This window comes from Brassica napus, chromosome C5 (assembly GCF_020379485.1).
Source record: "Brassica napus cultivar Da-Ae chromosome C5, Da-Ae, whole genome shotgun sequence".
NCBI classification, from domain to species: domain Eukaryota; kingdom Viridiplantae; phylum Streptophyta; class Magnoliopsida; order Brassicales; family Brassicaceae; genus Brassica; species Brassica napus.
In genome coordinates, this window is record NC_063448.1 from 43,628,525 (window position 1) to 43,654,695 (window position 26,171).

General features: G+C 37.2%; 6 protein-coding genes across 11 annotated transcripts; 3 read left to right on the forward strand and 3 right to left on the reverse strand.

The window, feature by feature from the left end:
- Nucleotides 1–2,955: 2,955 nt before the first annotated feature.
- On the forward strand, nucleotides 2,956–6,430 carry BNAC05G33120D. 4 transcript variants are annotated; one of them, XM_048759478.1, is made up of 7 exons: nucleotides 2,956–3,223; nucleotides 3,479–3,659; nucleotides 3,761–3,840; nucleotides 4,556–4,641; nucleotides 5,609–5,772; nucleotides 5,875–5,964; nucleotides 6,037–6,430. In XM_048759478.1, exons 4-7 carry the CDS (start codon nucleotides 4,572–4,574, stop codon nucleotides 6,169–6,171), a joined length of 459 nt encoding a protein of 152 aa, XP_048615435.1. In that variant the 5' UTR covers nucleotides 2,956–3,223; nucleotides 3,479–3,659; nucleotides 3,761–3,840; nucleotides 4,556–4,571; the 3' UTR covers nucleotides 6,172–6,430. The 4 variants fall into 4 exon arrangements, with proteins under 4 accessions (XP_048615435.1, XP_013721255.1, XP_048615434.1 ...); XM_013865801.3 differs by having other exon boundaries at nucleotides 3,512–3,659; nucleotides 3,764–3,840; XM_048759477.1 differs by having other exon boundaries at nucleotides 3,479–3,840.
- A 589-nt stretch (nucleotides 6,431–7,019) lies between these two features.
- Nucleotides 7,020–8,424, reverse strand: LOC106410778 (putative F-box protein At3g23260). The gene has a single exon (XM_013851381.3). It carries the CDS (start codon nucleotides 8,410–8,412, stop codon nucleotides 7,273–7,275), a length of 1,140 nt encoding a protein of 379 aa, XP_013706835.2. The 5' UTR covers nucleotides 8,413–8,424; the 3' UTR covers nucleotides 7,020–7,272.
- Nucleotides 8,425–15,179: 6,755 nt separating this feature from the next.
- BNACNNG33880D lies at nucleotides 15,180–15,667 on the forward strand. The gene has a single exon (XM_013865891.3). The coding sequence runs from the start codon at nucleotides 15,348–15,350 to the stop codon at nucleotides 15,543–15,545; it is 198 nt and encodes a 65-aa protein (XP_013721345.1). The 5' UTR covers nucleotides 15,180–15,347; the 3' UTR covers nucleotides 15,546–15,667.
- A 171-nt stretch (nucleotides 15,668–15,838) lies between these two features.
- On the reverse strand, nucleotides 15,839–17,626 carry LOC106425160 (U1 small nuclear ribonucleoprotein 70 kDa). Its single transcript, XM_013865890.3, has 4 exons — nucleotides 17,372–17,626; nucleotides 16,801–17,032; nucleotides 16,589–16,637; nucleotides 15,839–16,466 (listed from the first exon to the last, which is right to left on the reverse strand). The coding sequence occupies exons 1-4, from the start codon at nucleotides 17,440–17,442 to the stop codon at nucleotides 15,967–15,969; spliced, it is 852 nt and encodes a 283-aa protein (XP_013721344.1). The 5' UTR covers nucleotides 17,443–17,626; the 3' UTR covers nucleotides 15,839–15,966.
- Nucleotides 17,627–17,896: 270 nt separating this feature from the next.
- On the reverse strand, nucleotides 17,897–20,162 carry LOC106425148 (magnesium transporter MRS2-3). Of its 2 annotated transcripts, none has more exons than XM_013865873.3 (6): nucleotides 19,692–20,162; nucleotides 19,266–19,481; nucleotides 19,054–19,182; nucleotides 18,773–18,933; nucleotides 18,477–18,688; nucleotides 17,897–18,401 (listed from the first exon to the last, which is right to left on the reverse strand). In XM_013865873.3, exons 1-6 carry the CDS (start codon nucleotides 20,097–20,099, stop codon nucleotides 18,070–18,072), a joined length of 1,458 nt encoding a protein of 485 aa, XP_013721327.2. In that variant the 5' UTR covers nucleotides 20,100–20,162; the 3' UTR covers nucleotides 17,897–18,069. The 2 variants fall into 2 exon arrangements, with proteins under 2 accessions (XP_013721327.2, XP_013721328.2); XM_013865874.3 differs by having other exon boundaries at nucleotides 17,897–18,357; nucleotides 18,454–18,688; nucleotides 19,692–20,160.
- Nucleotides 20,163–21,898: 1,736 nt separating this feature from the next.
- LOC106425150 (probable beta-D-xylosidase 5) lies at nucleotides 21,899–25,696 on the forward strand. Of its 2 annotated transcripts, XM_048759476.1 has the most exons (6): nucleotides 22,054–22,389; nucleotides 22,694–23,256; nucleotides 23,337–23,434; nucleotides 23,694–24,461; nucleotides 24,529–25,139; nucleotides 25,357–25,696. In XM_048759476.1, the coding sequence occupies exons 1-6, from the start codon at nucleotides 22,093–22,095 to the stop codon at nucleotides 25,618–25,620; spliced, it is 2,601 nt and encodes an 866-aa protein (XP_048615433.1). In that variant the 5' UTR covers nucleotides 22,054–22,092; the 3' UTR covers nucleotides 25,621–25,696. The 2 variants fall into 2 exon arrangements, with proteins under 2 accessions (XP_022559572.2, XP_048615433.1); XM_022703851.2 differs by lacking the exon at nucleotides 25,357–25,696 and having other exon boundaries at nucleotides 21,899–22,389; nucleotides 24,529–25,293.
- The last annotated feature ends 475 nt before the right edge of the window (nucleotides 25,697–26,171 follow it).

Below are 26,171 nucleotides of genomic sequence, written 5' to 3' on the forward strand. Positions count from 1 at the left end.
GATAACAAATCGTAGTTGACTAAGAGCCTCTCCAAAAATAAATTCTATTTTGAAGTTAAAACTCAATATTTGAAGTTTAAAATTGTTCCTATCCAAAAGCAAAACTTCAAACTCAACTTCAAAACTATTTGTATTTTATAATATAGTCTTTTATATTTGTTATAATTAATTTGAATTCATAAAATTTTTGTAAATAACTAGCACTGTATAAATATATTACAAAAATATTAATTAATAAAATATTATATTAAAATATAAAATTTTAAACAAAATAACTTAATTAATATTAAACTTCAAGCAAAATACCATATTATTCCATAAAGTAATTTTCGTAATGCATATATGATATACTAGTGCTTTTCGAAGTAAAAATGCCTCTCCTCTTTTTTAATTTGTAGATTAGAGATAAAAAGATATTAAAATCGGGTGATATTAATACTGTAAATACATTAGATCAGAACAAGAAAATAAAAAAACATAAAATATTGCTAAAAGACTAACTTTTATCGATGATATTAATACTTTTCAATATGAACAAGAAAGAATTGTACGAAAAGACATCATCAACAACAACAACCATCTTCAGTTACACAAAAAATATTGGACAATATTTGGAAATTTTGAATGTTCTGGATCAAACTTACCTGACTATTAGTGGTATTGTGATATTTAAATTTTTGTAATAGTTATGTTTTCATGTAATTTTTAAAAAGTTTTTTTTTAAAGTTTTTTTGTATATTTTTGTTGTTTAAATCTAGTTTTAAACATTTTAAATCTTATTTTAAAGTTTTATTTAATTTTATGTGTAAAACTTAGATTTTGTAAACAAAACTTAAAATATTTATGAGATATAACTTTTATAAGGCTTAGAACAATAAACAATGTAGTTATAGGGACCAAAATGCAAATAAAAATATAAAACTTTAAATTTGAAGTTCTGAGTAGTGAAACTTCAAATATAGAGTTTCACTACTCAAAACTTCAAATTTGTAGTTTTTAAGTTCTTTTTTTGAGAGCAAAAAACTTTATATTTGAAGTTATAGAGTATCTTTTGGAGATGTTCTAATTAAATGTTAAAAAGTCAAATAAAGACAAGCAGTGGTAAATCTCGAAAATATCTCAACCTCAAAGCCCTGTTTCCCACGTTATGTTCCATAAATACCAAAACAAGTCTCGAGGGTAAAGAACTCCAAGTAGCAGCGTAACGTTTGTTTTTTACAGTAAAAAAAAACGCTGGAATATGTCTTGAGGAGCTGCAACTACAAAATCTCCAATCTTAGTTACCTGAGGATGGCAATGGTGAAACAAATGTCGGCAGAAACGTTAGGTTGAGAAGTTGTAACCACAGAGAGACTGTGCCAGGCCTGATCACTCCACCAGAAGACCTATGGCGGAATTCCTCGGAATACGAAAGAGTCACAAGATTGTGTTTTCTGATTTGGAGTTCGGTTCTACAGTGTCGATAAATGATTATGTGTCTTCTTGCGGGAGCGATTATACTTGGGTTCAAAGCATCAGAACGCCATTGGAGCTAAGTTAATGGACTGAAAAAAGTTATGGGTGGAAGCTTGCCCACCTAGTACGTTTGTGCTATGGTTTCATATCAAGAGACCGGTCAGTCAAAAGTTATGTCGTGTTCCTAGTACGTCTGTGCTATGTTTTCATATCAAGAAACTGGCCAATCAAAATTTATCATATATATAGGGAGGTTAATCATCTAACATATGGATTAGCTAACTATGCGTTTTCTTTACCTTTTGGTTTTCATTTATTTGAGGTTATTCGAGAGAGTGTTGTTTCTGTTTTGTTGGAAGATTTTCATGAAGTGTCTAGACCTCGGCAAATTTGATTGTAATTTGTTTTCGGTTTTTGAATAAAAAGTAGGAGACTCATGTCTCATGCCTCCTACAAAAAAAAAACTAAAGCAAAATAGCTATTTATTATATATTGTTTCCTTAAATAAAACCTACGGAATTATCTAATGTGATTATGATATATATAGTAATTAATGATTTTAAATAATGAAGATTTGCTAATAATTTGTATGCTTTCTATCATTTTTGTTTAATTCTTTACTATTAAAATAAATTACACAATTACATTGATCATATATTAAAAATTTAGATTTTTTTGTATATGTTGTATTTTGAATTTTTCAAAACGAGTATAAATTACTAAAACTGTTAAAAGTATCACATAAACTTTTGTGATCAATGTTTAATTTTTTTTCTATAATAAGATACAATGATAATAAAATTATATAAATAAATAATTTTATTTTAATATGTGTTTATGTTAATATATATCTTCATATTGTTTAAATTTAATTATATATACTTCATATACGATTGATTGTTTTGATTTATTTATTCTAAAATGATTGTGAATAAACAAGAGCGATCATTTGATTGTTTTGATTTATTTATTCTGCACAAGACGCATATCTTAACCTAAGTATGTATCTCTTTAATAATTTTGAATCTTAAACATTTTCTAAATTTTAAGCCAAAATAAAAGAAAGAAATGAGAATAAACCCAAAAATCAATATTTATATCGAGCAATAACCAAAACGACACAAAATGAAAAAAAATATCGAAGATATATAGGATTGACACGTGAACGTAAACTTCTCATAACCATAATTAACTTTTAAATTTCTAAATCATGATATAAAACTGAGTTGACATAGTTTCATTGTAACCAAATAGTAGACATGAGATTTTTCGGCCAAAACGTTAGGTTTTTATGCGATAAATAATTTTTTGACCTAAAATGGTTTTAAAAATGAATCTGTTCATTACTAAACAAATTATGTAATTAACCAAAAAAAATTTTAAAAAATTGTTTAAGAGCCAAATATATTAAATCGATTAATAATATAATTTTTTTTATACGATATTTTTTAAATGGTTTTCATATAAATTTAACGCAGGTCTTATCCAAGCAGGAGTGGAAAGGACGAAGCACACGTGTCTAAGACTCGAACTCTCTGGAGCGGATACGATATACGGGAAATGCACTTGGCATCACTCTCATTTTGTTATTTCCTTCACTGATGGCTCACCCCTTGGGTTTGCAATGGTAAAAATCCTCTAACTTCACACCGCCATTGGCTTTCGAGGGTTTGACGGAAATGAAGCGACCGAGGAGGAGCGGCGGAGCGAGCGGCGCAGGAACCAACCGGTCTACAGTTTCTCTGATGTTCTTGAGAGATGTAAACAGGTCAGCTCCACATTTCTTGTTTCCTCTGATATTTTGCTGATTTCAAGTTTATCTAAGTGAAACTCAAAAGCTAAGTAGCAATCTTGCTGGAGTTAAGTTTCTTGATTGAAAAACACATTTCGAATGGTGTCATGTTTGACTGCGTAATGAAAGGGCTAAGGCTTTATACGATTCTATTTAGGGAATAGGGAATGCAAATGATGTTGTTTGACCTATATATGTTTCTTTGTCTTTTATTGGTCTCTCAATACATAGTGTTTACCCCCCCCCCCCCCCAAAAAAAAAAAGGTTCCTCTATGATTAATAAAGAAGTTGCGAGCAAGGCAAGATCTTTTGACAAGATGAAAAGTAAAGCCGAGAATTGCAGCTTAACGCAAGGTGATAAACTCTGCAATGAGAAAAAAAAATGGAGTTTGAGGGTGCAACTTATACAAAGGCATGTCCTTCATTGCTTAAACTAGAATGCTTGGTTGGCTTTTCTAGTCTGTGTTTTAGCACTGATCTTAGTTGCTTTTTAATGTCTGTGTACCTTCAAAGAAGGCAACAAGAAGAAGAAGCAGCAGAGCCCGTGGGCGGAAGAGAGCTGCACAAGGGATTCCCCTGCCTTGAAAATTTAGGTAATAGATTCCATTCCAAGTTTTGGCAAGCTTATAATATCCAGGAGAAAAAAACATATTTTGGATGAAAATTGCTCGAATTGTACTGCTCGTGAAAAAGTAAATTTAACATGCAAGGCCGGCCCTTTTGATCACCATGACTTGATTTGTCATAAAATATTTATATGATACCTAAAAGTAATTAAACCCGAACCAAAATTATCGAAACTTTAAATGAGTTCTGGTTCTAAAATGAATCTTATAGAGAGTTATGAAACCATGAAAGTTCAACAATGGTTGAATTACTTGCCATGCACGGCTTCTTTCTAAAATGACTATTAAAATATAGATTTCTTAATTATATAACTGGTATTTATAAAACAGAGATTACGAAAAGAAAAAAACAATCTGAAATTGTTTGACCACCAAGACTTGATTTGATCATTTGCACCCGTTTTGGGGAACAAGTAAACACCAAGAATTTAAGATATTGGAAAAAAAAAAAACTAAGAAATGTTGGAATCATTTGTTATATAATTGATATATATGTTTTTAAACTTTATATTAACAACAACAGTGAAAAAATGAAAATTTTAGTAGTAACTGTGGTTAAAAAGTATTAGTTAAAACAAAAACTGAAATATAAAAATAAATATAAAAACACTCCCTCTCCCGCTGGAGAGACGACGATATATTGTTGGCTACTTGATTTCTTTTCTCTCTCTCTCTCTCTCAGATTTTGCAGAAGAAGAATGGCGGAAGAACAACTTTACCAGCAGATGTACCAGCTAGGAGATGTGCTCAACGAAGCCACTGATAGCTGTAAACTCTTATCATCTTCTTCATATGATTCTCGCTCGATCGTTTATGTATACTAGTGCCTCCTTCGTTTAGATTTTTCTGATCGTAATATCTGTTTCTGACTGTGACTATCGCTTAAGCTCCTTGATCCATCGATCTGTTTGATTAGCATGATGATGATTCCGATGGAAACTGTTATCGTGTGTTCATCATAATAATATTAGCTTCGCTTGTTGTTGTAACTTGTAATTTTAGAGATCGTTTCTTCTATGAGAGCAGTGTTTGTTGTTAGATCATCGTTTGAGTTGAAAGATAGATAGATTCTCTTCTTCGCATACTGTAATGTATGCTGTTTAACCGTGAAGCTACATTCTCTTTAGCATGCTCTGTGTTGTTGTTATACTGCTTCGATTCTGTACTTCTGACTGTGACTATATATCGCTCAAGCTCAATCGATTCCTCGAGTTCGGATGATCCATAGATCTGTTTGCTTAGCATAACTCCGAACTGTTATCGTTTACGTTGTTGTTGTTCATCGAGATCTGTAATCGTCGAAAGCAGTGTTTGTTTAGATCACCGATAGATTCTCTTTCGCATGCTCTATGTATTTAACTTGTTATATTAATGCTTCGATTCTCAAGTTGATTATCGGCGCGTTGCTAGCCATGAATCCCATGAAAAACACGTATACCGTAAGCATCGCTTGTTGTTGTTGTGATGAGTTATAATCATCTCGTGATCTATAGTTTTGGTATCAGTCAAGGCATTCTTTGGGATGTGCGTGGTTGATGTTGTTGCATTGAGGTAGAGCTTTTTTTGGTTAGATTTCTCCAGTTTAGGATCTGATTATACTTCCATCTATTTTCCTACAACGATAAAGATTACTGTTTGCGTTTGTTGGAGCTCTGAAAACCTGATATGATGTAGCTTTGGTGTTTGTTTAGTCTACGAAGCCACTTTGTGGATTGTTACAATGCTTTTTTTACAGTGATTTTTCAGGGTCTCATCCATGAAGGACATGTTCAACTCCTACATGCTGCTGGAATATCTAGCTTCACTTTGCTCATAACCCATATGAGGGAGAATGATGGAGTGGATGGCTTAGCTTCAGCCACACTGAACATCATAGTTGAAGAAGTATACCGCATTAGGGTAAGACGAACACAACTTGTTCTCTCTCTTTTTTAATTAATTAATTGTTTCCTTTCATTAATTGCATGTCAATATATCAACAACCTTTACTCTCTTTTGTAGGATTTGAGAACCGCTGAAAAGAACCTCCAGACTACTGCCTCCAACATTGGGAAAAAGGATCAAATGCACAGTTTGAACAAAAACAAGAAGGTCTGTCTATATTCATTATTTTTCTGGTTATTTTTTCTTCCATTTGATCTTATATTGGTATCTGTCTTATAGAGAATTCAGGAGCTGATTACCGCTCTCGCCTTGCGTCCAAAAACTGATGCCAACGCTGGTCAGAGAGCGCACTGCAGGACGAGGGAGAAAGAGGCTTGTGAAAAACGTGTAGCTAACATGGAGCAGAACAACTGACCAACCCCCACGTATGCATTTCTAAAAATACTATACGATGCATCTCTAGACTTTTAAGAAAAAGTCCTTCTCTGCAAAATGTTGAGAATGTTTTAGCTTTGTGATCGTACGGTTCCAACAAGGTATTTGCATTGTGGGTTGTGGCTTGGAACCATTCCCACTTGTGAATCCATTTACAAGGATTTAGACATGAACCATATTTTTTACATCCTTTTTTTTTTCTTAAAACAAGTTGAACATATAGTTTCATACCCTCAAATTGGAACATGTCTCAAACCCATGATTCAGGTATTAAATATCTATGTTCCAAGATTAAAGAACACGAATGCAAAATTCACTTTGTGTATTGTGGAAATTAAATTATTAGGCATAGATATCAGAAATAAGCCTAAGTTTTAATTTATGAAATCTTCTCATTCCCGTTAATTTGATAACTGAATAACATGCAGATGAAAGTTTTAAAATTTAATTTAGCAAAAAAAAAAAGAAAGAAGTTTAAATAGAATACTCAGACTATGTCTTTACCCGCTCCGCCAAAAAGAACCAGTTAGTAGTTAGTACTAAGTAGTGTATAGTAACAGTAAACATGCATGGTGGATCATTCAAAAGAAAATGCATGATCACTTTTAAGTTAGAATTTACTTGAAGTTGAATTACAAAATAAATTGAACTAATGGGAATCATCTACCCTTTCATCCTCCCATGTTGGTCTCAAATTTTGTTAGGTCTATTATGCAAGCACCAAAAAAGAAAATACAATTCAAACATTTAATAGTTCACCAATAGAATGTTCCAGTTACATTAATTAGACTGAAAAAAAAAACAACTATAGTTACCATAACAAACGATGAAATCATCAGTTTCGTGTAATTAAGGGGTTGCAATTTGAGCAAACACAATACACGTTGAAAGGAAATTCATCCAGAACTATATGATTCGAGGAAAAACATAACACAAAACATAAACTGGTTTGAATCTAAAGATATTTGTAGATAGATAGATGGAACGAAAAATTCGACAAGTCCTAGAAAAAACTCAAAAACAAAACAACATAGAAGGAAAGAGAGACTTATATATTTAGATTAGTGTGACAATCACAAGTCACGTACTTGGTGATTTCCTTTTGCGTGTATAATCTTGTTGGGTTTGAGTTAAACTTGGAGCATAATTCAGAAGAACTGAGCTAGACTCAAAGTTATCATGCGTGATGCTTTCCCTTTTGCCTCTTCCAAGCCGATTCACTTGTATGTCTTTATTTTCTTGCACAGTGGATAAGACGTTGTCGGAGTTCAAACACCTTACAACCTTGCTCTGCTTGTCTGCCAGGAAACTCATCCCTTTAGAAAACTGACTACTACTTATCTCATATTGAAAGGTCAAATCTAGGACTAGGAGCTGACTCCATGATCCGGTACTAGTTGTCACACACACTTGTAACTCCTTATTCGTTAAAGATAAGAGACAAAGTTGCTCTTCTCTAACCACAGATAAAGCCAATATACTATACGGAAACGGACGAGGAAGAGATAGACTTTGAAACATCTCTGCTGAAAAATCAAAACTAAGTAAGAAATTGTTATGTGGACTCCATGCTTGAGTAGCAATCCAAAAAGTATTTCCCTTCACTGATATGCCACGACGATATAGTGCTAAAAACCAATCAGTAGCAACCCCAAGAATTCTCCAAGTGTTAGAGGTGAAGTCGTAAATCTCGTACTCATTATTAGGTGGTACATCTTTATGACGATCCACCCTCAAGATTTTATATTGCTTGCTGCATGATTTGCTGTCGTAAGTGTAACCGAGAGCATAGTAGTCTGATTCTCTGTAGATGTCTCTAGGTTTAATCCACGTGGTTTCCCCTGAACATGGATTCCAAACCACGAGTCTCTTGTCCTTTGTGGTGCATAGCAACAAGCCGTTGCAGTGAAAGACATTAAGTACACCAACTTGTGGAGAATTACAAAGGGGGTCTTTAAGGTAGAATGGATTATCTGCAACCTTAACATATGGAGCACCGAGACTGATCCTTACTTGGAAAACATTAGAATCAATCAACATGATGTTCAGAGACTCATCCTCCCTCTTTGGTGCTTTGGCAGTGTGCATCTTAGCAAAGCTAGTGGATTTCAATATAGCGCTCCATTGTTTTGATGTTGATCGAAATCTTGCCAGAGTCATAGCTGGAATCCTAGAGAGTATATTCTCTACCAAATCCGTTGGAAGGTTTCTCCACTCCATAGCTACTGTGTGATTCAATCAAAATCTTTAATACGCGAGCCAGGGATGGGGGGTGAGAGAAAGAGTATTTATTAACCTACAACCGAGAAGGACCTAAATTCCCAATATGAATAGGTTTCCTATGTGTTACGAAAAAAAAAGAAAGAATAGGTTTCCTTTCTTTAAAGATAATTTAACTCAAAAAGAAAATTTAACATATTTGCAAACATATCTAAACCTTGGGGGTGCCGTTAAAGAAAATTTTTAAATTTATATACGATGTTGCAAATAAAATAAATCTGTAATATGAAAGAGAGAGACACCTAAATTCTCAATTATGTATAAGTTTCTATAGATAATTTGACATAAAAAGAAAATTTAACATATTTGCAAAAGTATTTAATAATACGATACTGCAAAAGTTCCTAAACCTTTTTTGAGCTTTTAGCAACGGGTGAAAAAATGTCAAATATATATATTTCAAAATAGAACATTGTCAAAACGTTACTTTCACCGTAGCTGTCCAAGTGTGAAAAGCTTGATGACGGTATATCCCAACCTTCTAAGTACAAGAGCTCAAATTTCTCCACTCACTTCAGAATCAAGAAATATATAATAATTCTATAAGCAGTATTGCATAGGAGCCGATTTAGAGTAAGCATAAACCGTAAAAGACACAAACACTTTTGACCTAATTCACGGCCTCTAACCGTTACTTCTGGGGAGGGAACTCTTGTTCCTCAAGCTTCACTATAAACTGAGAAAAATACAAGCTTTGAGAATGTCTCTCTTAGGGCAGCCCCATCGGTAAGATATCCATTTGCAGGTTCTACATCATAAATTTATCATTTTTTCGTTGCATATGTAAGAAATAAATAACTTTTAATTCAAAATAGAAATTAAGGCCACTAGAAAAGAAACACGTGATGAATTAAAGTTTATAACCGGTGTTAAAAAGGGTTTAGGATCTGTTTTTCTGTCTTTCCTCTTTTTTTTTTTTTTTTAATATTAATTTTTTGTTTGGATACTGGATCAGAACCCTGCAATGGACATTGTCTTACACTTTTTTGATACAAGAGATTACTGTTAGGGTATTAATGCTTAGGGTAAGGTTCTATTTATACTAAGAACAACCGTAACGGTAGCCCTTAGCGATTCTAAGGGTCATTACCAAAGTTAATGGTAATATAAAAACTATATTTCAGCATAATTATCTAAGGATCAACCTGTAAGTAAGGGGTCGAGGGAGCCGAACCTTGGGCGACGTGGCAGGGGGGTTTGGCGGAAGATTCATTCGTCTTTGGTGTAGACGGAAAAAAAATTTCATTTTCGACGAAGGAGAGAAAAAAAAAAGAAAGCTGTCGAGAAAAGGCGATAAAAGGCGATTTCCAATCGATTTTGACGAAGGTAAATCGAAGCTTTCTTTTTCTGTTTTTTCGATTTAGATTAGGTTACATGTTGTTTTCCTCTGAAATTAGGGTTTTGATTTGTGTTTTCAATCGATTTGTGGACAAAAACGTTTGAAATTAGGGTTTCAAAGATGGGGGTTTTCAATCGATTTGGGGTTTACGAAGTTTACAATCGGTTTGTAGTTTGAGTTTGAAAAGGATTTTGGGTTAAGGTAGTTTGAAATTACGGTTTCAAAGAAGGGGGTTTTCGATCGGTTTGTAGTTTGAGTTTGAAAACGATATTCGTTTCAAACAATTTGTCTTTTTTTCTTAAATCAGTTCTTACCCTAATGATCTTTGATTTCTTCCTCACTTTATCTTCCTCGCTTAATCTTACATGATTTCTTTCATGTTTACAGAGACATAATGGGACAAGATTATTCGTATACACAGCCTTCTTCTTCAGCAGAGTCGCTTGACATGACGTCCCTTCTTGAAGCAAAATGTGAACTGTACAAGGATGAAGATGACAGTAGATTCTTGCATCAAGTGTATGGAGAAGAATCTGATGATGGAATGCCTTCGACATGCTACTGTGGTTCTGATGCAGTAGTTGCAACATCTTACACGCGTAAAGATCCAGGGCGCTTGTATCTGACGTGCGAGAATGTAAACGATGGGGACTGCCACATCTGGAAGTGGTGGGATGTAGCTGTTACGGAGGAGCTCAGAGACTTTCAGACACATCTTAGGCTGGTGAAGGAGCAAGCATTTGAGTGTGACCAGAAGCTGATGAAGCTACAAAAGGTGGTGTGTGAGTTATCTAAGAAGAATGCAGTGCTTAGAAATGGTTTTGCGTTGCGCGTCTGTGTAATGGTCGCTGCACTACTCTTGGTTGGTTTGGCGGTGATGTTTCAGTCTGGTAAATTTCAATATTTGAAATTGTTGTTCTTCTTTATTCAATTTTGAAAAACTATTGACTGTTTGATCACATTTTTTTGCAGGAAGAGCTTCGAAGAATTAAACCAGAGCCTCTTCCGTGTCTGTATAATTAAGGTACTACAGCTACGTCTCTCTGTTTTATCCTAGTGTATTGTGAATGTAATTAACTTTTAAAAAATATTAGCTTGGTTAAATGCTAGTTCTAGTTTGATTGGTTAAATTCTAGTTATAGTTAGCTTGCTTAAATGCTAGTTTGCTTTTTACCTTCCTACCGCCAAGGATTTGATTGTTTTAAATGTTTTAGAGGTGTTATTAGTCTGATTTGATTGGTGTTGAATGCAAGTACTTTGCTTTCCACCTTCCTAACTGCTCGGTTGAAATGTATCTTAGGTTAAAGGTCGCCTACTTAAGGCTATATGTTGCTATTAGAGCGACACAAAACATTCTCAAAATCATGGATCCTAAAACTAGTTATACAAACCTCTTGTTTAGTCAATCTCAGACTACAGTGGACCTTGATTCACCCGAACCTTTTTGGTTGGGTAGCCAAGGTCCTAATGAGTCAGTTGTCTAGCTTGTTGTCGAGTCTGGTGGCGAGCCTAAGGAGAGGAGGAAATGGTCTCCGAAGGAGGATAAAATCCTTATTGGTGCTTGGCTTAACACCAGTAAGGATGCTGTCGTAAGTAATGACCAGAGGGTTGGTGCATTCTAGAAGCGCATTGTCGACTACTACAACGCAAGTCTGCAATTGGTTGGGACAATACCGAGAGAGGTTTGTTCCTGCAAGAAGCGTTGGGGTAGGATCAACACTGACGTATCCAAGTTTGCTGGATGCTATGACGCCGCTCTGAGGGAGCAGAGGAGTGGCAAAAATGATGATGATGTGATGAAAGCCGCCATAGACATTTTCTTCAAAACTAACGACTACAAGTTCAGCATGGATCACTGCTGGAGGGAGCTGAGGCATGACCAGAAATGGTGCTCCACCTATGGGCCTAAAGAATGTGGAAAGGAAAAGCGCAAAGGAGACGTGGAGGCTGATGGAGAAGATGAAGCAGAGGGCAGACCTATTGGGGTCAAGGCTGCTAAATCTGCATATAAGAAGAAGAAGAGTGGTAAAGAAGAGTCTTTGACAAAGATACACGCAATCATGGAAATCAAAGAAAAGCTGTCTAAACAGAAGGTCCTTGAACGTCTTCTTGGCAAAAAAGAGCCACTCACTGAGATGGAAACATCTCTTAGAAGTGTATTAAATTTTGTCTAAAATTATTACATTTTTAGAAGTGTATCAAATTTTCATAATTCAAATATTTTTTTAAAAATAGCAGTTGTTGTTGATTTTAGATTAACTTATTGAATGTTTTTAGATATGTCGTCATGTTCATCTGATGAAGTGGAGGAAAGACTGGAAGAAATTTTGGAGGAATACACAGAAGATATATTTAACGAGATTGTGGAGGATCAAACCATCCCGCAAAGGAGACGTACTTATAGAGAACGACACCATGAAGGAGGACACGCGCGCTTATGGAATGACTACTTCAGCGAAGCTGTGACATTCTCGTCTGATCAATTTAGACGCCGTTTCCGCATGAATAAGAAATTATTCTTGCGTCTTGTTCATAGCCTATCAGAGTGCTTTTCATTCTTTCAGCAACGAAGAGATGCAACCGGGAGGCTCGGTCTTTCTGCACTTCAAAAATGCACGGCAGCAATTCGTCTACTTGCTTATGGTACTGCGGCTGACACGGTTGACGAATATCTCCGACTTGGTGAGACCACCGCACTTTCATGTTTACATAATTTCACTGACGGAATAATACAAATATTTGGAGAGGAGTATCTACAACGACCCACACTGGAGGATCTTCAACGACTACTCGATATTGGAGAGACACGAGGGTTTCCTGGGATGGTCGGGAGCATTGACTATATGCATTGGGAGTGGAAAAATTGCCCAACCGCTTGGAAAGGACATTACTCACGTGGATCAGGAAAACCGACAATTGTCTTAGAGGTTGTAGCTTCACACGATCTTTGGATATGACACGCTTTCTTCGGTCCTCCAGGTACCTTAAACGATATTAATGTCCTCGATCGCTCTCCTGTTTTTGATGACATTTTACAAGGTAAAGCTCCGAGGGTAAAGTACATGGTCAACGTACACATGTATAAGTTGGCGTACTACCTCACAGACGGTATATATTCAAAATGGTCAACATTTATCCAATCTATCACCCTCCCTCAAAGTCCTCAGGAACAGTTATTTGCTAAATTTCAAGAAGCTACCCGAAAAGATGTAGAGCGGGCTTTTGGAGTATTGCAAGCTCGATTTGCGATTGTGAGAAACCCGGTAAAGACTTTGGATAAGGAAAAAATAGGAAAGATTATGAGAGCATGTATCATCCTACACAATATGATAGTCGAAAATGAACGGGACGGATACACTCGTATCGATATATCTGAATTTGAAGAAGGAGACATCACTAGAACTTCACAGGTGGAAACGAAGAGACCTACAAATCTGAATAATATGTTTCCCAATCGGAATGATCTTCGTGATAGGAATATGCATGCCCAATTGAAACATGACTTAATTCAAAATGTTTGGAACAAATTTGGTGATGAATATTAATAATTGTTGTATCTTTATTTTTAATTATTGTGATTTTAAATTTATTCATGTTATATTATTGAAACATTTGATAATTCACTTTTAAAAAAAAAAATTATTCTAAGTACTTTTTATTGGGACTCACCATTGTAAACACTTATTTGGTTCGGATCCTTAACTATTTAACAAAAAAAAATATTTTTAAATTCCTAAGGGTTCTACAATGGGTGCCACCATAGTGGATGCTGTAAGCATCTCTGTCATAATCCTTGTGCACTTCACGTTTAATGACAAAACGTGATGGGTTTCATATGTGTATAAACCTAATCTCCATTTTCCTTGCAGCCCATTGAGCAAGGCCCATATGTCATTCACACTATGTATATGAATCATAAGATTCCTGCAGATAGTCATGATGCAATCATGCAAAACGATGGGTCTCTGATATTCATAACTACAATGATAAACTCTCCAAGGTGGTTAAGCTGTTAGGGGTATTCTCGAAGGATTGAACAGCAGCAAGCAGTTATAGAGACTGCAATGCTCAACGACAAGGGTGTTAAGGGACCATTACATATTTTTACTGATTGTGTTAATAGCTTCACTATTGATGTATATTCACAGATGGATTGACATAGCGTATAAAATTTGACCCTGCATCAAACTGAGATTGTGTAATGAAGGTCAGGACAAAAGATCTTCAGATACAAAAGGTTTGTTCTTTTGTGGGTTTTCCAACTGTGGTTTGGGTTAATGCTAACTAAGGTTTAATGTTCTGCAGATGGAAAAAGAAACCTCAAAGTTGGGGAAAGCCAAAAAGAGGTGGATCTTGCTAAATTCCTGCTTGAAGATATCATGAGAATGGGTTAACATGATGAGGCGTCAAAGGTATTTCTGGCTCCTCCCACAATATCACTTCATAAAAAAAAATAGTTCAATTTTTCATACAGCTTTCCCAATTATCACGGTTCTATGACATCTCTGTTAAATGGGTTCTTTTGTTTTACTTTATTGAACTACGTATCTCGGCAAACATAGAGACAAATGGGATGATCGTTCAATATCAAAGACATCAGTCGTGGTCATTTAGAAAGAAGAAGTTTCATATCTGATAGAATGTCCACACCGAAGTTTCATATCTGATAGCAGGAGCTTGTGTTTGGTCTCACTCTGACAATGATGATCTTGTTGAAGAGCTGACTAGGCGCTCAGCTCAGAAAAATATTGCAGAGAAAAATAATGCATGATGTTAAGGAATCAGCTACCATATGTAATAACAACAACCCCTGCGAGCTAGCATAACCCGACTCAGGTTCAATGCATGATGTTATTTTCAAAGCTGCATTAGAGATATTTGGTCATTTGATGTGACCATTAAAAGAAAAACTGATTATTATTTTAGTGACCATTGATGGTTACTTGGTTAGGGTCTTCTCTTCCATGAATATATATATACTTTAATTCGTCTTTCCTAGTTTTATTTTTTATTATCTTCGCATGTTTTCTAACCGGTTCATAGAGATAAGGTATAAACCGTATTATTATATACGTCTGGATAAAGACAAGAAAACTCTCATGCACTAAATGCATGCAGCATCTCGTTGTATCACAATTTTATTATCCCATGTGAACACAGACGAAGAAGAAAAAATGATAAGATATTCTTTTTTGTTGCGTGTGTAAATGTATTATTATATAGATTGTAAATGTGGTTGTTGACAAAAAGCCAATGTGATAACAAATCGTAGCTGACTAATCAAATGTTAAAAAAGTCAAATAAGGACAAGCAAGTGGCAAATCTCGAAAATATCTCAACCTCAAAGCCCTGTTTCCCACATTATGTTCCATAAATACCAAAACAAGTCTCGAGGGTAAAGAACTCCAAGTAGCAGCGTAACGTTTGTTTTTTGTTTTTTACAGTAAAAAAAAACGCAGGAATATGTCTTGAGGAGCTGCAACTACAAAATCTCCAATCTTAGTGAAACAGAAAGAATCGAGAAGAGGAAGTAGTGATGATGGGATTACACTTGGAGAGCTTGGTGGAGACGATAAAGTCAAAGGTGAGCTTGCTAAAGAAGAAGAAAAAGAAATCATACATAAAAATGGATAAAAGCAGCAGCGTCAGGGTTGAGATCCGTCGTAAGAAGACCAGAGATCTCATCAATAAGACTTTGAAGGTTGCTGATCGTCCTGGCCAACGAGCTCTTTGATGATAACTTTTTTTTTTTCTCAGTTTTTCTTTTTGCATACCGTTTCTGTGTTCTTCGTTCTGTGATTCAGGGAGATTTGTATTCAGGATATCAAGTATATATATACATATAGTTTCTGGAAACAATAGAAGAAAAATAATATAGAAACGTATAAGATGAGATTCATTCTTGATTGATCTATGAAACATGAATAAAAACAAATAGTGAAGAAGTGATTTGGTTGGTGTAGATTCTTGAGTCAGTCTTACTTGTTGAATCCAAGAGTAATCCGGTTTACAGTGTTTAATACCGGCTTTGCTGGAAAATAGAACAGAGTTTTCATTATATAAACTCAAGACATTATCTTCTACACTTGCAAAAAACTAAGACACTAACAAGTTTAGACGCAAATCCACACCAAGAAACATGACAATATGCAGCTTTAAGAAGAAGACAACAAAGCTTCGACCTTTGCAATCTGTTCTTCCTCGTTGGCTCTAGCAGGACTCTTGTTCGCCTCCTCGTACAAGTCATGGTCCCATTTCTTCTCAGCCCTTGTCCAGCTTCCATTTAACCCAGTTCGTCCATTTCTGTTGAATCCATCTCTATCAGTTCGGTAACTCTGTCTGCTTCCATCATCTCTGTTCCACACCCTGTCTCTTCCCGTTGCTGGTCTCTCATTGTTGCTCCTCCAGTTTCTCTCGTTCTGTCTGCGACTGTTTAGGTTTGCCTCCTCAGTTCTTGTTCTGCCTGAGTCGATCCGAGACTCCTCTGGAATCTTCTTCTCCCTGAAGGCAGGGCGTTTCCTGGAGAGTGCTCCTCCTTTGGTGTCGTCACTCTCATGGAACCTGTCGTGTCGCCAGGTGCTTTTGTCTTGGTCTCTACGATCATCTCCAGCTCTTCGATTGCTCTGATCTCTTGAACCTCTCCATGATCCTCTCTCTTCAAACATTTAAAGCAAATAAAATGATCATAAGACTAACTCTTTTGCCCGTACATAGATTAAGACATATACTTTTGAAATGAAGAATAGGAACAAAAAGAGTTATTCTGAGGAAAGTTACCAGAAGTTTGTCTTCTGTCATCTCTCCCATTAGTACGACGATCATCATGCTGTTATAAGACACGCACAGGCAAGCCAAAGATAACATTTCTCTGAGCATTTGAAGGCAAATTCATATCAAAAGTTTTAGCCTTTTCAATTGGCAAAGATTCCGTATACTTGATTAATAGTAATTATTAACAAATGGAAGACGATAAATAGAGCTTCTGAAACCTGATGGTATGGTCTAGAACGAAGCTCTTCAGACAGATGGGGAGCTTGTTTGGTCGTCTCAGAGTGCTTCTTTTCAAAGTCTTTTCTCAAACCCTGAGCATCAGGTTCCAGTGGCGCAGCATCTCTCAGGGACTGGCGTGGTTTCTTATCTGTCTCGGTACTAACATCCAGACCCTTCTTACTCCGAACTCCTTCTTCTTCAGGTTTCCCATCTCTCCTGGATCTCTTAGGGCTAAAGAACAAAACATAAACACGATCGTTTGTGAAACTAGTAATAATAATAATTATAATACTAGAAGAAGGGAAAGGGATTATAAGCTCTGGTAAGAATGATTAAGTTTCTCACAAAAAAAAAAAAAGAGTGGAACTTTTAGCTTGTTCATACTGTGCAATTTTAGTCAATTTTGAAGCGTAATACAAAACAATCACTCCCAACATTAAACAACAATTCGTATGCATTTTCGATTTTCTAGAAGAAGAAAAAAAGACACGAGATTTGTACTTCAAAGCTAAACAATAACCATACCCACAAAACGAGGGAGATAAAGAGTAGAAGAGTGAAGAGGCAGACCTGGATTCGCGATCGAATCTAGAACGATCTCGTTTGGAGTCTGAATCTCTGCTCTCTCGCCTTGATGACATGTTTCTCTTCTCAACAAAACAAAATCAAAAGAGGATCAGAGATTGTTTTAGGGCTTATACTCTCCATCTCCTCAATCTTTCATTTTACCCCCTTGTTTTTCTTCAACCTTCAGAAAAGCCCTTTACGTTACCAAGTTTCCTGAAACCCCCCCAGTAGTTTCCAATTCTAAATTCCACTAGGGGGGGTTATTGGACTTGGTGTTTGAGAGATTTTTGAGGATTTAAGATTTCGTGGAATTTAGGTGAAAGTTGTTAGATTTTAGAGATTTTGATTGATTAATACCATGAGATGACATTCAAAGTTCAAACGTAGTTCCATTTACGTTTACATTTTAGCTATTTCACAATCAACTGAAGAAATTACTTTTAGAATTGTTTTAATGGATTCATTTATACATTACCCCAAAACTAAACTTACATGCATTTTCACAATCTTGCAAAGAAGAAAATCATGTAGTGTAATTTCCAATTTGCTCTGTTTTATAATTTAACTATGCAAATATAGTAAGGGACATTATTCTCAGTAATAGAAAATTAAAACCCCCCACCCATAAAATCTCGTTAGTGTACAAATATTTTGGTAAGAGACATCATTCTTCCCAATATGCTTTGCTTGGTTGGTTGGAGTCATTCAAGCAAGCGTTTCTGCTTCCACCACCCGATGGCACCAACATAGAGGAATATACTCCCGATAAAACCTCCAATCACAGTCCACGCAAATCTCGTCGGACCAGCTTTCTCATCCTTGAACAGCTCTATGGTAATGTTCATCCCGAACACTCCAGCTACAGCGATAAATGCACTCATCACCAGAGTTGCTGTCGTTAGCATCACACCCATTTGCAGCAGATGATTCTGTTTGTCATCTAGCATTATGTTGATGTAGTCCTCTGTGTCATCCACGTACTCCCTTAGCTTTTTTTTCCCCCATTCAAACAACACAACCGCACAATTATCACCTGCCGAGAGTGTGTCTGATGATAAGTACTAAAGCAACTGTGTATTACTTACTGTTGATAGTTTGTTCAGTGTACCATCGATCTGCACGAAATATGCTTCCAGAAGCATTTCAAGTTCTTCCACGTCGAACTTGTTGGTCATGGCACTCCTGGTTGAGCTAGTATGAGTCCCACGGCTGTTTCTGCTAAGTGCGCTATGAGTACTCATAAGAAGATCGTGGGCGTCATCATTTGCTCGAAGGTAGCTTTCATCTCTGTTAGATTCCGAAGCAGATTCCGCGGGAAGCCTGGGAGGTTATGGTAAAAACGGAAGATGTTAAACTTAAATCAGAACAGTCGAAGGTAGTAAGTTTAGAAAGTCTGGTGCATGCCTGTCATCCTCGTCTCCCTCAGGAAGATCAACCTCGACAGTATCACTCTCATTCATAGAGGAAGCTGACGAATTCTCAAGTTTCTGAGCTAACTTCTCTGTAAGATACATCTCAGCCATATCTTCATCGTCGTCTAGCAGATGTTCTAGCTCGTCCCTAACCTAGATCAAGTGAAGAGCGAGAAGGGTTTAGTTACCTCTTAGGATCACAACTTAGAGGAAACAAGAAGTGTATTAATCATAAGATCAAATTGAGCTAATGGAAAGTCTGAATCATAACACCTTCTGAACACGTCCAGTTATTGCAACAAGCCTGCTCTTAATCTGTCGAACCCGCTCCAAGTTGAGGGTACTGATCTTCGAAGTAAGCTTATCCAAGGCTGGATGAGCCTCTAACTCCAATCTTACGGCCTACAATTAGAGAAGAATAAATGGAAATACCACAGAATATAAGTAAAATGCTCGGAGCCTTAACCATAAGAGCATATATATACCTCACTTTCCAAACTGCTGGATGCAGCTTCAAGACAAGCTTCAAGAGCAACAAACTCAAAAGGAAGAACCTTGGATCCATCTTGATTCTCAAGGCTTTGCTTCGCATCCTTCTTGGCTTCATCCCCTTGTTCCCCAAATAATAATGGCGTCCCATCTCCTCCTCCTTGCGGTTGATCCATACTCATACGAGTCTCTCCCTCATAGTTCTCTTCCTCCTTCACACAACACATACAAAGAAACCAGAGAGTAGTTACTATATATAACTTAACAATCATCATCTTCAATATAACATCACCATTGCATTCATCAAAACGTCTAATTACGGCACTAATCATCTATAAAACGGCTTAACAATTTCTTGAACATTGACTCAAACAATACAATCATTAGGCATAAGTTTCCAAACCCTAATTTTCCACGACTACCTTAGGCTTAGTAGCGCGATAGTGACAGAGAATCCTCCTCTGCAACTCATCGATAAACGGCGCCACAGAAGGATCCTTCGAATTAAGCAGCAAAACCTCCTGAGCCGTGATGATCGCCTTGATATGCTCCAGATTGATCACAATCGCTCTCTCTCTACCCAGCACAGTCGACGGATACGACAGGAGCGGATCGAGGATCCGAAGATCTCGCGCCGGTAGCCCCGTTCGCCGCATGATGGCGTGTTTTCCGACTTCCGTCGTCTGCGCCTGGCCTCTCGCGCAGAGCACCAGCCATGTCCTCACGCCCACGCCTTTCTTCCGGGCGCCGGCCGGGTACGTCGGCGTCGGTTGGCCGGTGATCGGCGTGGATGGATTCGTCTCGAAATCTTCCGGCCTAGGGCCTCTCATGGCGGCGTTACGATGATTGTGATGATCACTGTGAAGTTCCGATGGCGATGATTCTCAAATTGGGAATCATTAATAAATCGGCTCGTCAGCCAAACCGGTTAGAATCGGTTGAAGAAACCGGTTTTGTAGTTTTCTCCCAACATAAAACTGGTTGTAGCGTTTCCACAAAACCGAACCGCGGTGAAGAGTTTGTTTTTTTTCTTTTGCTTTTCACAGTTTACGGTGGGTGAGACGACTTTTAACTGGAATATTCTTTGAAATTTGTAGTAAAATATCCCTTCAGCTTATGTGATTTCCATGAGGGTTCGGTGTGAAAAAAGGGAAATGATAAACCTCACAACCCAATAAACCCCTTCATTTTGCAGGTTTTCATGGCTTAAATTGTGGTTTTTATAATGCATCTTCTAAGTTTGTTTGCTTGTAAGTAAAAAATATAGAACGTGGATGGATGATAGGAAATATCACAGATATAAAAAAAAATTCTTCAACAAATACATTTTATTAGAAATCACTTGAACTACTGACTAATTTCTACGTACCCAAAGATAATCTTGTACAACAACTGTTTTTTCACAAGAAATTTACATTCACCAAAAACCTAAACCCTTGTTTTTTACCTCGTACTTTTGATCTCTAAAACAGTTAACCTTATCTCCATTATGTGTGCTTCAAGCCTTCAATATATACTAGAATATTTTCAGTTCTTCGAATATAAATTTTCCTTTTTCTTCGATGTCATATCACTACTTAGAAATGGCGATCTTCTTTACCGACTTGCATCGCATCGCAAATTATCTTTATTGTGCGCCTCAATTTTCTTGAGCTTACAATCTTCCAATTTTTGTCTGCACATGTCAACTTATCTCTTAGCCGGCATCCCACAAACATGTTTGTCCAAACACACACAAACACAACCAACACATCGAATATAACCTGAAAGATGCATTTTAATGGTCAGCATTTGCAGAAATAAAACACAAAGTCCAGAGTTCAAAACAAAGACTAAGAATTTTGACTAAGATGAAAAATTGGTACGCAAAACATTGATAAACCGGTAAACAGTGAGTCATTCCCCCACCCCAGCCCCCAGAATGAGTGAGTGTCAAACAAAGAATCTTCATTGAGTACATACATCATGCTAGATGGAGGATCAAGAGAAGAACCCCCATCAACTCGGCGAATGGCTACATTTCAAGTGATAAAATCTACAAAATTCTTAGTAATGGTCGAAAAGTTTCTGAAATTATCTGATGGAAAAGCACATGTGCTGTTTTATCAAAACAGGTGATAAATTTGATTCCATTCAACCCAATTGGGTCCACTATTCTGAGGGAAGCCTACAAATCCGAACCACGATTCGCGAGGAAATATGTAACAGGTCATTTGGTGACCGCTTGTCATGTGGAAGGGTTATTAAAGGGTGAAGCCTTGGATCGAGGAATGTCAAACACACCAATAATCTACATGGAGGAATCAGTGAAGGCTCACATGTGAGGATTAAGGTCGGTGCTCTGGGTCCACAGGACGGGTTGTCACAAAATGGTTCATGATATTAGTGGTGCTTGCAGTCAGCTAGTCGTGAACCAACCCTCGGAATTGTAGAACCACTTAGAGACATAGAAGATCTGCATCTCTAACTTCAGGACCATATAATACACATGAAACAGACATCTGAAGAGACAAAGATAAATGGTTTGTATTATCTTCGAAGTCACTCTTCAGAACCCTTTTCTTAAACTTCACATCTTGTTCTAATTATTCGGTGGAAAACACTTGGCTCACTCATATGGACGCAAGTAAAAAAAGAGATGGTCCTTATAAACTTTAGCACATGGACATTTAACTTCACAGTTAAAATACTCACCAACTCATGTCATCAATAAGTTTTAGAATCAAATGGCTTAATGGTAAATAAATAAACAACTCTTTCCCGCCTATAAAAACAACCCCATGCACTGTCTTCTCGTCCATAAGAGCGCAAAAACAAAGAAAGATGAGTGTAGGAAGATTTGTGAGCGTCTCTCTGCTAATAGCAGCTCTAGTTTCATCACTATGCGAGTCTCAGAAGAATTTTGCGTGTGACAGAAATGATCCCGCCACGGCTAAGTACACTTTCTGTAAGGCATCCTTGTCATACGAGGCACGTGCCAAAGATTTGGTCTCACGTCTCTCACTTAAGGAAAAAGTCCAGCAATTGGTTAACAAAGCCACCGGAGTTCCAAGGCTCGGTGTTCCTCCGTACGAGTGGTGGTCGGAAGCTCTTCATGGCGTCTCCAACGTTGGACCAGGGGTAAAAAAGTTACATAGTTCACAGTGTCATCTCAAAGTATTTTTTTATATCCTGTTATAAAAACAGTGTATTTATTTATTTTGAAAATTAATAGCCCAGTTTGTAAATGTTTATTTTTGTGAAATTATAGATCCTAAATTTAAAAATGTAATTAATTTTTTTAAATTCAAATCTATACTTGTTTAAAAATAAGTTTTTTTAAAGTCTTGGTTTTTTCGACCGTTTCAGTTGCAAGACCACCCTAATAGTTCATGACTTGTTTTGTAATGAAACGCTTAAGTTTTTGAGTTGTTTCTTTTTTAAGGTGCGGTTCAACGGGACGGTGCCTGGAGCTACGAGCTTCCCGGCCGTGATATTAACTGCGGCGAGCTTTAACACATCGTTATGGCTAAAAATGGGAGAAGTGGTTTCGACGGAGGCTCGAGCCATGCACAACGTTGGACTCGCTGGTCTCACGTATTGGAGTCCAAACATTAACGTCTTCAGAGATCCAAGGTGGGGTCGTGGCCAAGAGACGCCAGGTGAAGATCCTCTCGTTGTTTCCAAATACGCCGTGAACTACGTTAAGGGTTTACAAGACGTTCACGACGCCGGAGGAAAATCACGGCGGCTTAAAGTGTCGAGCTGCTGCAAGCATTACACTGCTTACGACCTTGACAACTGGAAAGGCATCGATAGATTCCACTTTGACGCCAAGGTGACGAGGCAAGACTTGGAAGACACGTATCAGCCACCATTCAAGAGCTGTGTAGAAGAAGGAGATGTGAGTAGTGTGATGTGTTCTTACAATAGGGTTAATGGCATCCCAACTTGTGCTGATCCTAATCTCCTTCGTGGCGTTATCCGTAGCCAATGGCGTCTTGATGGGTCAGTCTTTGTTTATTACTCTTTGACAAGAACCAGTTTGAGATCAAAGATCAAGTTATTGGAAACTTTCTTGGTGGCAGGTACATAGTTTCGGACTGTGATTCCATCGAGGTCTATTTCGACTCCATTCATTACACTAAGACACGTGAAGACGCCGTTTCTCTCGCTCTCAAAGCAGGCAAAGTTCTTTACATGATGATAACAAAATAATTATTATATTCAGAGACGGCCTCGTGCATCATCAAATGAAACATTGGCCTTTGTCTCCAACAATATTCCTATTAATATATATGAATATATAACCTAAATTATTAAAAGATTTGTTCTTTTTACTAATCCCTTACTAAATTGTTTACGGCCTCCAAATTTTCAGAGTAGCATTGTATACATTATACGTATGATCATTAAGAGTGAAAATGTGTTTTGTTCTGAAACAGGTTTAAACATGAACTGTGGAGATTTTCTAGGTAAGTACACAGAGAATGCAGTGAACCAAAATAAGCTGAACGGATCAGAGGTTGATGAAGCGCTGATTTACAACTACGTTGTTCTCATGAGGCTCGGATTCTTCGATGGCGATCCTAAATCGCTTCCATTTGGCCATCTTGGACCGTCTGATGTTTGCAGCAACGACCATCAGATGCTTGCGTTAGAAGCCGCAAAGCAAGGGATTGTGCTGCTTGAGAACAGAGGAGATCTTCCCTTATCGAAAACCGCGGTTAAGAAACTAGCTATCATAGGGCCAAACGCAAACGCTACAAAGGTAATGATTAGTAACTACGCAGGTGTGCCTTGTAAGTACACAAGCCCGTTACAAGGGATGCAAAAGTACGTACCAAAAGGGGTTGTTTACCAGCCGGGGTGTAAAGATGTAAAGTGCGGTGACCAAACGCTGATCGCAGCAGCAGTTAAAGTGGCATCAGAGGCTGATGTGACGGTTTTGGTGGTTGGATTGGATCAGACGGTGGAAGCAGAGGGTCTTGACCGGGTTAACCTAACCCTTCCTGGCTATCAAGAAAAGCTGGTTAAAGATGTGACTAATGCTGCAAAGAAAACTGTTGTTTTGGTCATAATGGCTGCTGGACCTATTGATATCTCATTTACCAAGAATCTGAGCAAGATTCGCGCGGTTTTATGGGTTGGTTATCCTGGTGAAGCTGGAGGAGACGCTATAGCTCAAGTCATCTTTGGTGACTACAATCCTTGTAAGGCTTTCAACCCTAAACCCTAGATACAGTTTACTTGCTTATTTGTGTTTGTTGTTTGCATCAGCTGGGAGACTACCAGAGACATGGTACTCACAAGAGTTTGCGGACAAGGTTGCTATGACGGACATGAACATGAGACCTAACTCCACTTCAGGCTTCCCTGGAAGATCTTACAGATTCTACACAGGGAAACCTATTTACAAATTTGGACATGGACTAAGTTACTCTTCTTTCTCTACCTTCGTCCTCTCAGCTCCATCAACCATACATATCAAAACCAATCCAATCTTGAAACTAAACAAGACAACACCTATCGATATCTCCACGGTTAATTGCCAATATCTCAAGGTCAGGTTCGTCATTGGGGTCAAGAACCACGGGTCAAGGTCCGGGAGCCACGTGGTGCTTGTGTTCTGGATACCGCCAGAGTCTTCAAAGTCTCTGGTGGGTGGTAGCGTGCCACATACGCAACTGATAGGGTTTGAGAAAGTAGAAGTTGGGAGAAGCATGACGGAGAAAGTTACCGTTGAGTTTGATGTATGCAAAGGACTTAGTCTCGTGGATACTGATGGTAAAAGGAAACTAATTCCTGGACACCACAAGCTTGTTATTGGATCTAACAGCGACCAACAAATCATTCATCATCTCAACGTTGGCTTGGTTGGAGATTCAACGGTTTCTTTCTGAACAAAACAAACAGAGCCCATAGTTCTTGTTGTCAAAGTCAATACTGTAATGCTATCATCATATATGACTAAAGACTAAATAAAAGATTTGGTATATTGAACCAATAGTAGTCGATACAATACAAAGAAATATTTGATTTCTCTTCTAATGTCACATGATATAAATATTTGTTTCTGTAAGATGTTTTTTTCATATAGAAACAAAGAATTATATAATGGAGGGGTTGATTCCATACCTGATTCATGCTATCAAGAGACACCAGAAGCCTCAACATCAGATGTATCGATTGATGTCTATAGGATCGAGCCGTAGCTACCGACCATTGATGATGGGACAAGAAGGTTCTTCTTCATTGCCGGAATCTTCTCACAAGCCACCTGTGATAGTGGATATGTTTGATCAAACATCGTCAGGTTTTGGTCAAGATTCTCTGAATAAAAACTCTTCTTCTCAGAATATAGAAATCTGATCGTTCTATATACACCTGTAATCAAATTGTAATAAGCTTCAGGTACCAGTCAATTATGAAATTAATTATTTATTTATTTAGCATGTTAATGTTTCATAAAAACCAGTTAATCATAAACAACAAATAAATTGTTTGTTTTGGTTTAACTGACTTATTGTATACAACAAAATTAAGTCATCGTCTATCTTGTTAAGGAAGATAGATATGTATAGTAATGTACATAAATAGAATAAAATTAGTAAACATAAGAAACAGGATAATTTGCTCTGTATGGTATCAAAAAGTTCAACATATGTGCCTCCCTTCATGCATTTCACATAACAACTTGTGACTTGTGAGCATGGCGAATAGTATAGCACGTTAAATCATATTATCAACCGGAAACAATTAAACAATCCTTCAAACGAATGTTATGCGGCGGCAATACCAGACCACTCAATCCTCCCACGAATATTTTCTCCTACCCTATCCAATGCGATCAGTTTACAGATAAGATCATTCTTCGTGCGATCAGTGTTAGCTAGTGGCCAAAAAGGCGCAATATTTCCCTC

Bases quoted from the DNA above. Each gene is read 5' to 3' on its own strand.
- BNAC05G33120D (XM_048759477.1), top strand. From the start codon at position 4,572: ATGGCGGAAGAACAACTTTACCAGCAGATGTACCAGCTAGGAGATGTG. The intron at 5,773-5,874 runs GTAAGACGAACA...TCTCTTTTGTAG, and splicing joins AAGAAGTATACCGCATTAGG to GATTTGAGAACCGCTGAAAA. The intron at 5,965-6,036 runs GTCTGTCTATAT...TCTGTCTTATAG, and splicing joins GTTTGAACAAAAACAAGAAG to AGAATTCAGGAGCTGATTAC.
- LOC106410778 (XM_013851381.3), bottom strand. From the start codon at position 8,412: ATGGAGTGGAGAAACCTTCCAACGGATTTGGTAGAGAATATACTCTCT.
- BNACNNG33880D (XM_013865891.3), top strand. From the start codon at position 15,348: ATGATGGGATTACACTTGGAGAGCTTGGTGGAGACGATAAAGTCAAAG.
- LOC106425160 (XM_013865890.3), bottom strand. From the start codon at position 17,442: ATGTCATCAAGGCGAGAGAGCAGAGATTCAGACTCCAAACGAGATCGT. The intron at 17,033-17,371 runs GTCTGCCTCTTC...TTTGTTCTTTAG, and splicing joins AGATTCGATCGCGAATCCAG to CCCTAAGAGATCCAGGAGAG. The intron at 16,638-16,800 runs GTTTCAGAAGCT...GTCTTATAACAG, and splicing joins GTTCTAGACCATACCATCAG to CATGATGATCGTCGTACTAA.
- LOC106425148 (XM_013865873.3), bottom strand. From the start codon at position 20,099: ATGAGAGGCCCTAGGCCGGAAGATTTCGAGACGAATCCATCCACGCCG. The intron at 19,183-19,265 runs GTATATATATGC...CTCTAATTGTAG, and splicing joins CCAGCAGTTTGGAAAGTGAG to GCCGTAAGATTGGAGTTAGA. The intron at 18,934-19,053 runs GTGTTATGATTC...CACTTGATCTAG, and splicing joins TAACTGGACGTGTTCAGAAG to GTTAGGGACGAGCTAGAACA.
- LOC106425150 (XM_048759476.1), top strand. From the start codon at position 22,093: ATGAGTGTAGGAAGATTTGTGAGCGTCTCTCTGCTAATAGCAGCTCTA. The intron at 22,390-22,693 runs GTAAAAAAGTTA...TTCTTTTTTAAG, and splicing joins TCTCCAACGTTGGACCAGGG to GTGCGGTTCAACGGGACGGT. The intron at 25,140-25,356 runs GTTTCTTTCTGA...ATAGAAACAAAG, and splicing joins GCTTGGTTGGAGATTCAACG to AATTATATAATGGAGGGGTT.